The sequence below is a fragment of the Hyla sarda genome, chromosome 4 (genome assembly GCF_029499605.1).
Source record: "Hyla sarda isolate aHylSar1 chromosome 4, aHylSar1.hap1, whole genome shotgun sequence".
Classification (NCBI taxonomy): domain Eukaryota; kingdom Metazoa; phylum Chordata; class Amphibia; order Anura; family Hylidae; genus Hyla; species Hyla sarda.
Window position 1 is genome coordinate 5,725,028 of NC_079192.1, and position 12,391 is coordinate 5,737,418.

General features: G+C 41.9%; 1 protein-coding gene across 1 annotated transcript; it reads left to right on the plus strand.

Annotated features, from left to right (window-relative positions):
- Nucleotides 1–219: 219 nt before the first annotated feature.
- LOC130367156 (olfactory receptor 5G3-like) lies at nucleotides 220–6,172 on the plus strand. The gene is made up of 2 exons (XM_056569560.1): nucleotides 220–267; nucleotides 5,249–6,172. Exons 1-2 carry the CDS (start codon nucleotides 220–222, stop codon nucleotides 6,170–6,172), a joined length of 972 nt encoding a protein of 323 aa, XP_056425535.1.
- Nucleotides 6,173–12,391: the final 6,219 nt, after the last annotated feature.

Here is a 12,391-nt window from a genome sequence, read left to right on the forward strand (position 1 = left end):
TATTTATCTCTATATTCCTCTATTGACCGGAACCCTATAGACTCATCAGACGATAGCAGAAATATCTCCAGGGGGTTCTTCTACCTGGTCCCTTGTCTTCATCTTGTAGATAAATATCGGCAGGTAATGCTTCACATTCAGGGGTCTGGGGGTCATAGAAGCTGACGCTGCTCCTGTGTAACATTGTCCTCCATCCCCCCAGAGAGAGACCTGAGAGAGATGAGAAGGAAGATGAATCTGAACATGAAGAATAAAGAAATATCTGATGTGAGTAATGATAGATAAATCTTTATGTAAAAAACACCAAAAAACATTCTATAGAAAACTCTATAGGGTCTGAAATGTGTTTATTGTAAAATAGGTAAAAGGTTTTATTTTATTTCATTGACTTAATAAAGATTGTAACCTTAAAAAATAACATGATAATCATTGATATTTTATGTACAGTTTGTGTTGAATGTTCTTGGTGATTTTAGGGCAATATTAGGGCAGTATTTTTTTGAGCATCATTGTGTGAATCCCTTCATATCAATCACAGATGACATTAAACCTAATATTGTGGAGGTCCTCATTGTGGCACCAAAGTGGGTCTGACCATTTTGGCCATCACTCCATAGACCTGTGATGTGTCCTGTGGTGTCTGCCCCAGATCCATGGAGTCCTGTGAGTTGAGAGTTGCGGCCTCCATGGCTGGGTTTTGTATTTTCTGCACATTCCATTGTTTCTTGATCAAATTAAGATTCGGGTATTTTGGATAGTGTTGCTCGCGAATATTCGCAATTCGAATATTATTCGTGAATATCGCATATTCGCGAATTTCGCGAATATAGCGCTATATATTCGTAATTACGAATATTGTTTTTTTTTTTGTTTGTTTTTTTTCTTCACAGTACACATCACAGTGATCATCCCTCTCTGCTTCCAGCTTGTGTGGTGTAAAGAAGGCTCTAACACTACTGTGTGAGACTGGCGTACGGAAATTAGCATATGCTAATTTTCGCATACGCAAATTTTCATGTATGCTAATTTTGTATATGCTAATATCCACATATGTTAATTTTCGCATATGCGAAAATAAAACGAGAATATAACGAATATGCGAATATTCGCGAATATATGACGAATATTCGTCCATATATTCGCGAATATTCGCGAATTCGAATATGGCCTATGCCGCTCAACACTAATTTTGGAGACAACGCCTTAACCCCTTAAGGACTCAGGGTTTTTCCATTTTTTGCATTTTTGTTTTTTTCCTCCTTACCTTTAAAAAATCATAACTCTTTCAACTTTGCACCTAAAAATCCATATTATGGCATATTGTTTGCGCCACCAATTCTACTTTGAAATTATGTCAGTCATTTTACCCAAATATCTACGGCCAAACAGGAAAAAAATCATTGTGAGACAAAATTGAAAAAAAAAAAAAAACATTTTGTAACTTATGGGGGCTTCCGTTTCTACACAGTACATTTTTTGTTAAAATGACATCTCTTTATTTTGTAGTTCCATATGATTAAAATGATCCCCTACTTATATAGGTTTGATTTTGTCGCACTTCTGGAAAAAATCATAACTACATGCAGGAAAATGTATATGTTTAAAATTGTCATCTTCTGACCCCTATAACTTTTTTATTTTTGCGCCTATGTAGTGGTATAGGGCTAATTTTTTGCGCAGTGATCTGAAGTTTTTAGCGGTGTTATTTTTGTATTGATCGGACTTATTGTTCGCTTTTTATTCGTTTTTTCATGATACAAAAAGTGATCAAAAATGCACTATTTTGGTCTTTAGAATTTTTATGCGCGTACGCCATTGACCGTGCGGTTTAATAAATGATATATTTTTATAATTCGGACATTTCCACACTTGGTGATACCACATATGTTTATTTTTTTTTGTTTATGTTTATTTATTTTTAATGGGAAAAGGGGGGTGATTCAAACTTATATTAGGGGAGGTGTTCAATGAACTTCATTCACTTTTTTTTCCACTTTTTTTTTCAATGTTATAGCTCCTATAGGGACCTATAACACTGCACACACTGATCTTTTACATTGATCATTGTTATCCTATAGGGACCTATAACACTGCACACACTGATCTTTTACATTGATCATTGTTATCCCATAGGGGGCTATAACATTGCACAAACTGAACTTTTACATTGATCAATGGTTTCTCATAGCAGACCATTGATCATTGATTCTGCCGCTGGACTGCTCATGCCTGGATCTCTGCTCTGGTGTCACTACTTACCTATCATAAAGAAATAAAACCTCTCTTTTGATCATTTGATGTATTTCCCTCCTCCACCAAACACTCTGTATCCCCTTTACAAAAAAAAAATTCTGGACCCGTTCTATGCAGCTAACCATTAATGTGTATCTAATCTTACTTTCATCTCTGAACTCCTCAAGCTTGGTGTACTCTTGACTAACCCACTTTTTCAATCCCTTACAGTCTGGTCTCTGCACTCGGTAGTTGTGTAGTTCTTTCCAGTCTGACCACAGTGCTCTCTGCTGACATCTATGTTTATGTAAGAAACTGTCCAGAGCAGGAGAGGTTTGCTATGAGGTTTTGCTCCTACTCTGGACAGTTCACGGCAGAGGTGTCAGCAGAGAGCACTGGAGTCAGACAGAAAATAACTACACAACTTCCTGTAGCGCATACAGCAGCTGATACATACTGGAAGAATTAGGATTTTTAAATAGAGGTAATTTACAAACCTGTTTAACTTTCTGGCACCAGTTGATTTCAACACACTTTTTTTTTTACCCTTTAAGATGTCAAATGACCTCCTGATGGCTAAATCTACTTAATCTAATCTCTATTGATTCTCCTGGATATTTCTGTAGGGCTTGACACAGTAGATCACCAACTTCTCCTTAATATTCTTTGTTCTAGAGGCCTTAAAAACTCTGCTCTTTCATTTGTTTCTTCCTACCTCTCTGATTGCTTCTTCAATGTAGCATTCTCCAGCTGTACTTCAGTTTTCTCCATGTTGAGTTTTAGAAATGGGGAGGAGGTGATTTGGCTTGACTCTCAGCGTGGCCGGATGAAGTCCTCAGGAGCTTCAGCTATATCCCTGGCCACTCACCCCATCGTCCCCCCACTTGCTGGTTGTTACTCTCTCACTGTGAGGACGTGATTGAGGGGTTAACAAACTCTCTAGGTTTCTGTTCCCAACCATAGCTATTACAGCCTATCTTCTGCACTGTGGCCACAGACCTCTCTGCGCACTCACATGGCTGTTGCTGATACACCGGATCTAGGCCTTCTGACTGCCTTGGCCATCAGCTGCTTCCTGTTCCGCTCATTGAGGCTCCGTCCTCTTCCTGCATTAAAAACCTTATGGCAGTGGGAACTCCAATCTGAGGGGGAGAGAATTCACACAGAAGAGACTTATGTAATGATTGCATTACCATACTGAGTAAGTGAGTAAGTGCCAGTTTTACCCAACACACTGAGCCTCAGTTTATCACTACCACACCACAGCCTAACATAAAGGCTCATCTTTACCTATAAGCCACAACACAGGGAGCCAACTTGCTCATCTGCCACTTGTATCTCCCTGATTGGCCGAACAGACTTGACTTAGATTGTTCTTCATTGTAGTTACTCACTCCTTTTTCTCCAGGCACTGCCACTAGTTGGCATCAACTTCTCTGGCCTGGGATGCACTGATACTTTGCTTACAAATGCCCTGACTGAAACCTAAGTCCAGATAGCAGCTGGTGGCAGTGGGAAAGCGCTCTAAATGCAGAACATTCTTTTTAGTTCCCTCTTGCATGTTGGCTGGGCCTCTCATGTTGGTGACCACTCTGCATAAACAGAAATCCATAAGACCCCACTTCTTTTACTGGCCTCACTGTCTGTGTCATACAACATACATTTCTCTAAGTCCTCCCTCACAACCTTGGTGATCCAGGAATCGTATTATTTACCTCACTTTGGACACGCAGGAGGTTGACTCTCTTTCCTCTAAACCAATGTGCCAGTTCAGCTTCACCAGAGCTCAACCCTGTTCCCAAAGACACTCCAGAACTCTTCTATGCAACAGCGTTGAGCTTCCGCCTGTGGACCTTTTGGTCCCTTTAGGATTTGGCAGCCAACAAAAAAGTTTTTCTTGGAGTCTTAATGATAACTTGGAGAAAATAAATCCACAATCACTGAATTCAAATTAGCCAATTCCAGAGACCAGATTTTAGCCCTTAAAATGTGTCCCCTGATGGGTCTTTATCTCCCATTAAGCTGTTTATACTCAGCAATTCTGTATTGAGAATAGGCCCTTACTCCTACCCCCAAAACAACAACTGCTTAGCATTTCAGCATCTAACAAAAGTTGATGATTATCTTGCTGGCAAGCCCCAATCTCTATCTTCCCTTTTTTCCTATAGTGTCCCTCCTGGATGTGTAAGACAGGTCAGCATCTAAAATCTGGTAAGTTTCTATCCCTGGTCTACTTACACCTCTAGTTGGTAACCCCTCCTTCTTGACAATGGTCCTTTGGTCTCTGTTGCTGTCCCTCCCTCAAAACCTCTTGAGCAGAGTGAGGGATGTCATGTTGGTTTCTGGCATGAAGTTGCTCACTGAAGTCTCCTACTCTTCTAACATTGCTCCAGGCTTCTTATGGTATTTCCAACTTTATAGCTATATTGCTCACCTTGCATCTTCTGCATCCCTATCGGTAAAACTGACATCACTTGAGGATCTCTGCTTTTTTTCAATGGTACCGGTCCATAATATCTCTATGCTTTGCTCTATAGTATGATGTTCTCTGATAGACCAGGGACTCTAAACCTGATTTTAACATTGCATAGTCCATTTCTGAAATCAAGAGAGAGTAACCTGCTTCATAGAGTAAGATGAATGATCTTGCTTAGGGTGCCCACATTGATACTAAGCTGTGGTAACCCCGTTTGGATTACTACTAGTTTCCCCCCTGCACATATGTTAGCCATGGTGATAAGCTGTAGGTATAATAGAGGTTGTCTTCTGCTTGTGGTAACGCAGTTCAGCCGCAATGTGTACAGGCACCCTCAGAGTTTACTATCTCAATGTTAATTGTAGATTGCCACCATTAGTTACCAGGTAGTATGTGGTCTATGTTTGCAAATAGAAGGATCTTAGCATCAGTTTAGTAGTGTTCAGAAATATTTTTTTTATGGCTTGTAAGAGTGAGAGATATTCTTTCAGTAAAATACAATCAGGCTTATTTTGGTTTATTTTCTTATTCTACTTGCAGAAGAACCTGACTGTGGTCACAGAGTTTTTTCTTCTAGGATTTCAAGGCAGTCAACATTTAAGAAATGTCCTGTTCCTTCTGTTCCTTGTGGTTTACTGTGGGACAATATGTGGGAATCTCCTGATCATCACCCTGGTGTCCACCAGCAAGAACCTCCACACCCCAATGTACTTCTTCATCTGTCATCTGTCCATAAATGACATCTTATTAACCACAAACATTGTCCCCAACATGTTCCACATCCTTCTGAATAATGGGGGGACCATGACTTTTATTGGTTGTATGACTCAGCTTTATTTCTTCTCCACCTCAGAAATATTTGAGTGTCTTCTCCTCGCTGTGATGTCTTATGACAGATATGTGGCCATCTGTAATCCTCTCCGCTATTCCTCTATCATGACAATTGAATACTGTGTAAAGTTGGTTATCATGAGTTGGATATTGTGTTTTAGTGTTTCAATAATTTTTACTATAACACCATCAATGCTGAACTTCTGTGGAAAAAATATTATTGATCATTTTGTCTGTGATACTGTTCCTTTATTGGAAATTGCCTGTTCTGATACCTTTATTGTCCACCTTCAGATATATTTATTAAGCATTCCTATAATTATTGTTCCTACTGTAATAATTATAGTATCTTATGTAAATATTATAGTTAACATCCTAAGGATTTCATCCAGGACTGGTAGACAGAAAGCCTTCTCCACCTGTAGCTCCCACCTCATTGTGGTCTCCATATTCTATGGGACTTTGTTCAGTGTTTATGTTTTTCCACCAAAAGGACAATCCTCTACTGCCAGTAAAATCCTAACATTACTTTACACTGTGTTTACTCCTTTGGTCAACCCCATGATATACAGCTTGAGAAATAAAGACATTCACAAAGCCGTAAGGGATACACATATAGCCAGAAACAAGTAAAGAGACATTTTATAAGCTCTAAGTTGGTGGTTCCTCTTCCTTGCATCTCTATCACAAGTAAATGAACCAAGAAGTTATTAATGGAACAAGCTCCGTTTCGAGATACAGTTAGTAACGTACTAGTAGGGTACAATAGGGTTGGGTTTTGGACCCTCCTCTTTTTAATCTATTATTGGCTTTTAGAGTAAAATTTTTATATTTGTAGGTAATACTGAGTATGTAAGGCAGCCCTTGTGGACAGTAAACTTAACTTTACTGGCCAGTGCCAGGAAGCTGCTGCCAAAGTTAATAAAGTAATCTTGATAACAATATATCTGGCTTTTTTTTGTTAATATTAACACCAAAAAAGGTGTAATGGTCATCTTTAATGGTTTGATTTTAATTTGTTCCATAATCAAAAGCACAGAGCACAGTGGTCAGGCACAGACAGGGTCAGAAACAAGCAAGAGAATCACTGGTAAATACGGGTCAGTCATAGGGAGACAGTATAGTACAATAATGTAATAAATGTAATAAAAAATAATGGGGAAAAACAGGATAGCAGAATCATATACAGCTTAATAGACACTAAGGAGTAGAGAAGAACTAGCTGAGTTCAATGAACTTGGATTTTATCAGAATTTCGGAGTGACCACGGCTCACCAAACTGTCGAACATTGCCAGTTTTGTCTCAAAAGGAAGAAGATTCTGATGATATAACAGTGAGCCAGGGATGATTTCAACAGGCCTGTGGGACTAATCAGCTTAGAAGCAGGTGACAGTGACGCTGCTGCATCTGTAGGCATGAGAACAAAGCCTTCCAGAGAAGGGGCACAGTCAGGTGGTGGCGTACCTGTTTCATTTTGGTATCCTGCCATGTGGAAATGCTGTACTACAGTATCTTACCAGATGCAGGAAACCAGGCACATTGCCATATCTGCAGACAGAAAGTAAGACTCAGCCAGGGTTTGACTTTGGAAATGAAGCCTCTATGTAAACACATGAAGAGGCATCACAAACCCTGGCTACAATCACTAGTCCACCAATGCCTGCTCTTTGGTGGCTACAACTTACATTAGTCCCTGCTTTGCACAATCATGTGGCAGAGAGGATAGGGTACTCTATGCAGTTGGTGTGCACCGCAGTGCCACAGTAGTTACTTGAAGTAATAGCTATGGCCAGGGCCAGCAATATATTTTTCAAAATTTCAAAAAGTGTCTTCTATAGTGTGTACAGATGTTTTGGTTTTAGGGTCCTAATCCTGCTTGCAGCTCTAATTGTTGTGGAAGTCATGCTGACTAAATCACTTGTGGCTTTTAGGATTAGAGTAAAACAAACATGCCCCTCCCCTGATCATTTGCTTTCTTTGTTAGAGTCCCCAAAAGGGCCAGCAACCATTTGAAACTGAAGCAGGAAGTACAGGCTTAAGTTATAGAGCCAAAATATGTTTGCAAAACCCAGAAACACTGGTTAAGTTTTGTACAACTATGAAATAATGTTACCAGATATTTTGGCAGAAATGTCTTGTACCAGCAGTGTATCCCACCAAATTAACAATCAGTAACCGGAAAAGTTAATAACATTTAATAAAACATTAATTAGCTAAACCAAATAAAACAAACATACAAGCATTTATAGAATGGTACATACTCTATGTTTAGTAAACCAACATGGATCTACCTAAGTGATATATAAATATTTAGTTTAGAAATGATACAATCAATATACTTATCCATCCCAGGCTATGGTGATAAGGTGCAGATGTGTAATCCTCCCAAAGTCTTCACAGAAAGTCAAGCGAGACCATTTGTCTATCAAGTTCTCAATAAACTACCACTAATGCCCCATCTGGTGGCTTAGGCTCCACCTACTCTCTTCACATAAAGCTAAAAAACAGGTTCTTTTGCCATGCCTACTGTGGAAGCTACCTAGACTCTGGGGACAGGGAAATGTATACTGAATGGTTTATTAGGGTGTAAAAGCACATCATATTCCATATCCATAACAGACTCAGTCAAACATGGCACCTGGACCCCAGTGCACATCCTCTGTGCACGCTACTTCAAGTCCCACCAGCCTTCCACCTCCTGCTTTATGCTGGGTACTACAGGGCCACCACCTTCTGATGTACACTATCTATTGTAAACTGGTTACTACAAAAACACCACCATTTGCTGTCCCACCAGTCGGCCTCCCCTTTCTCTCTAGAAATGTAACTTCTTTATATTCTAAAGGGTCTTCAATTTCTTCTTGCAACTCCACTAAAGGAAGAATTTTAGGTCATTATTTTACCAATTTAACCCCTTAAGGACGCAGGACGTACTCAAACGGCCCCTTTTCCGAGTCCTTAAGGACTCAGGACGTTTGAGTACGTCCTGTCAAATCCCGGCCCCCCGCCGCTAGCTGGAGGGGAGCCGGTGCCCGATGCCTGCTGAAATCGTTCAGCAGGCATCGGGGCATATCGCCCAGGGGGGTCATTATGCCCCCCCATGTCGGCGATGGCCGCAGATCGCAGGACAATTCAGTCCAGTGATCTGCGGCAGATTCCGGGTCAATCGGGTCTCCAGTGACCCGGTGACCCAGAATTACAGGCTGTTCCGACGGCCCCGAACAGCCAGAGCCTGCAGGGGTGAGGTGGCACTGGTGCCACCTCACGATCGCCCTGATTCGTCGGCCGGTAACCGGCCGACCAATCAGGGCGCCTGCTGCGGGTGTCACTCCCGCAACCCGCTCCGCCCCTCTTCCGGAGGACGTGAGCGGGTGCGGGATGTGCACCCCAGGTGCTGGGGACCCCGATCCCTGGCGTCAATGTTGGGATCGGGGCCTCAAGAGCGACGGCCGCGGCGGCGACGACGAGGGACTGACCTGTCCGGCGAAGATCGTTGGAGGTGAGTGACAGCCTCCTGCTGTTGCTTAGCAACAGCTCCCAGCATGCAAAAAGGGCATGCTGGGAGCTGTAGTTATGCAACAGCAGGAGGCAGACCACCACAACTCCCAGCATGCCCTTATGGGCATGCTGGGACTTGTGGTTTTGCAACAGCTGGAGGCACATTTTTTCTATGGAAAAGTGTACCTTCAGCTGTTGTGTAACTACAACTCCCAGCTTGCACAAACAGCTAAAGTGCATGCTGGGAGTTGTAGTAGTGCATCTGCTGGTTGCATAACTACAACTCCCAGCATGCCCGTTGGCTGTCGGTGACTGCTGGGAGTTGTAGTTTTGCAACAGCTGAAGGCACACTGAGTTATGTAGCAAACCAGTGTGTCTCCAGCTGTTGCATAACTACAGTCCCCAGCATCCCCAGCCAAAGTAGTATGCATCCAGCTGTTGCATAACTACAAGACCCAGCATGCCCTTCCGCTGTCCGTACATGCTGGGGGTTGTAGCTTTTGCAACAGCTGAAGGCACACTGGTTGCAAAACACTGAGTTTGTTACCAAACTCGGTGTTTCACAACCAGTGTGCCTCCAGCTGTTGCAAAACTACAACTCCCAGCATGCACATGCTGGGAGTTGTAGTTTTGCAACAGCTGGATGTTTCTTCCCCCCCCCAATGTGAACTTACAGGGTACACTCACATTGGCGGAGGATTACAGTAAGTATCCGGCTGCAAGTTTGAGCTGCGGCAAATTTTCGGCCGCAGCTCAAACTGCCAGCGAGAAACTACTGTGAACCCCCCGCCCGTGCGACTGTACCCTAAAAACACTACACTACCACACAATAAAAAGTAAAAAACACTACGTATACACATACCCCTATACAGCCCCCCTCCCCTCCCCAATAAAAATGAAAAACATCTGGTACGTCACTGTTTCCAAAACGGAGTGTCCAGCGGTTGCAAAACTACAACTCCCAGCATGCACTGATAGACCGTACATGCTGGAAGTTGTAGTTTTGCAACAGCAGGATGTCCCCCCCCCCCCCAATGTGAACGTACAGGGCACACTCACATGGGCGGAGGATTACAGTAAGTATCCGGCTGCAAGTTTGAGCTGCGGCAAATTTTCTACCGCAGCTCAAACTGCCAGCGAGAAACTACTGTGAACCCCCGCCCGTGCGACTGTACCCTAAAAAAACTACACTACACTAACACACAATAAAATAAAAAATAAAAAAAGTAAAAAACAATACATATACACATACCCCTACACAGCCCCCCTCCCCAATAAAAATGAAAAACGTCTGGTACACCACTGTTTCCAAAACGGAGCCTCCAGCTGTTGCAAAACAACTACTCCCAGTATTGCCAGATAGCCACGGACTGTCTAGGCATGCTGGGAGTTTTACAACAGCTGGAGGCACCCTGTTTGGGAATCACTGGCGTAGAATACCCCTATGTCCACCCCTATGCAAGTTCCTAATTTAGGCTTCAAATGTGCATGGCGCTCTCACTTTGGAGCCCTGTCGTATTTCAAAGCAACAGTTTAGGGCCACATATGGGGTATCGCCGTACTCGGGAGGAATTGTGTTACAAATTTTGGGGGGTATTTTCTGCTTTTACCCTTTTTAAAAATGTTAAATTTTTGGGAAAAGAGGCATTTTAGGTTAAAAAAAATATTTTTTTTTTTACATATGCAAAAGTCGTGAAACACCTGTGGGGTATTAAGGTTCACTTAACCCCTTGTTACGTTCCCCGAGGGGTCTAGTTTCCAAAATGGTATGCCATGTGTTTTTTTTGCTGTTCTTTCACCATAGGGGCTTCCTAAATGCGGCATGCCCCCAGAGCAAAATTTGCTTTCAAAAAGCCAAATGTGACTCCTTCTCTTCTGAGACCTGTAGTGCGCCAGCAGAGCACTTTTCACCCCCATATGGGGTGTTTTATGAATCAGGAGAAATTGGGCTTCAAATTTTGGGGGGTATTTTCTGCTTTAACCCTTTGTAAAAATGTAAATTTTTTTGGGAAACCAAGCATTTTAGGTAAATTTTTTTTAATTACATATGCAAAAGTTGTGAAACACCTGTGGGGTATTAAGGTTCACTTTACCCCTTGTTACGTTCCCCAAGGGGTCTAGTTTCCTAAATGGTATGCCATGTGTTTTTTTTGCTGTCCTGGCACCAAAGGGGCTTCCTAAATGCGGCATGCCCCCAGAGCAAAATTTCCTTCAAAAAAGCCAAATGTGAGTCCTTCTCTTCTGAGACCTGTAGTGCGCCAGCAGAGCACTTTTCACCCCCATATGGGGTGTTTTCTGAATCGGGAGAAATTGGGCTTCAAATTTTGGGGGGTATTTTCTGCTTTAACCCTTTTTAAAAAATTAAATTTTTTTGGGAAACCAAGCATTTTAGGTAAATGTTTTTTTGTTTTTTTTACATATGCAAAAGTTGTGAAACCCCTGTGGGGTATTAAGGTTCACTTTACCCCTTGTTACGTTCCCCAAGGGGTCTAGTTTCCAAAATGGTATGCCATGTGGGGTTTTTTGCTGTCCTGGCACAATAGGGGCTTCCTAAATGCAGCATGCCCCCAGAGCAAAATTTCCTTCAAAAAAGCCAAATGTGAGTCCTTCTCTTCTGAGACCTGTAGTGCGCCAGCAGAGCACTTTTCACCCCCATATGGGGTGTTTTCTGAATCGGGAGAAATTGGGCTTCAAATTTTGGGGGGTATTTTCTGCTATTACCCTTTTTAAAAATGTAAAACTTTTGAGAAACCAAGAATTTTAGGGAAAATTATTATTTTTTTTTTTACATATGCAAAAGTCGTGAATCACCTGTGGGGTATTAAGGTTTACTTTACCCCTTGTTACGTTCCCTGAGGGGTATAGTTTCCAAAATGGTATGCCATGTGTTTTTTTTTGCTGTTCTGGCACCATAGGGGCTTCCTAAATGTGACATGCCCCCCAAAAACCATTTGTCGCTCCTTCCCTTCTGAGCCCTCTACTGCGCCCGCCGAACAATTTACATAAACATATGAGGTATGTGCTTACTCGAGAAAAATTAGGTTTCAAATGCAAGTAAAAATTTTCTCCTTTTTACCCCTTGCAAAAATTCAAAAATTGGGTCTACAAAAACATGCGAGTGTAAAAAATGAAGATTGTGAATTTTCTCCTTCACTTTGCTGCTATTCCTGTGAAACACCTAAAGGGTTAAAACGCTGACTTTTTATAATGGGGTTTTTTATGGGGTATTTCTAATATGAAGACCCTTCAAATCCACTTCAAACCTGAACTGGTCCCTGAAAAAAGCGAGTTTCAAAATTTTGTGAAAAATTGGAAAATTGCTGCTGAACTTTGAAGCCCTCTGGTGTCTTCCA

Bases quoted from the DNA above. Each gene is read 5' to 3' on its own strand.
- LOC130367156 (XM_056569560.1), top strand. From the start codon at position 220: ATGAGAAGGAAGATGAATCTGAACATGAAGAATAAAGAAATATCTGAT. The intron at 268-5,248 runs GTGAGTAATGAT...TTCTACTTGCAG, and splicing joins AGAATAAAGAAATATCTGAT to AAGAACCTGACTGTGGTCAC.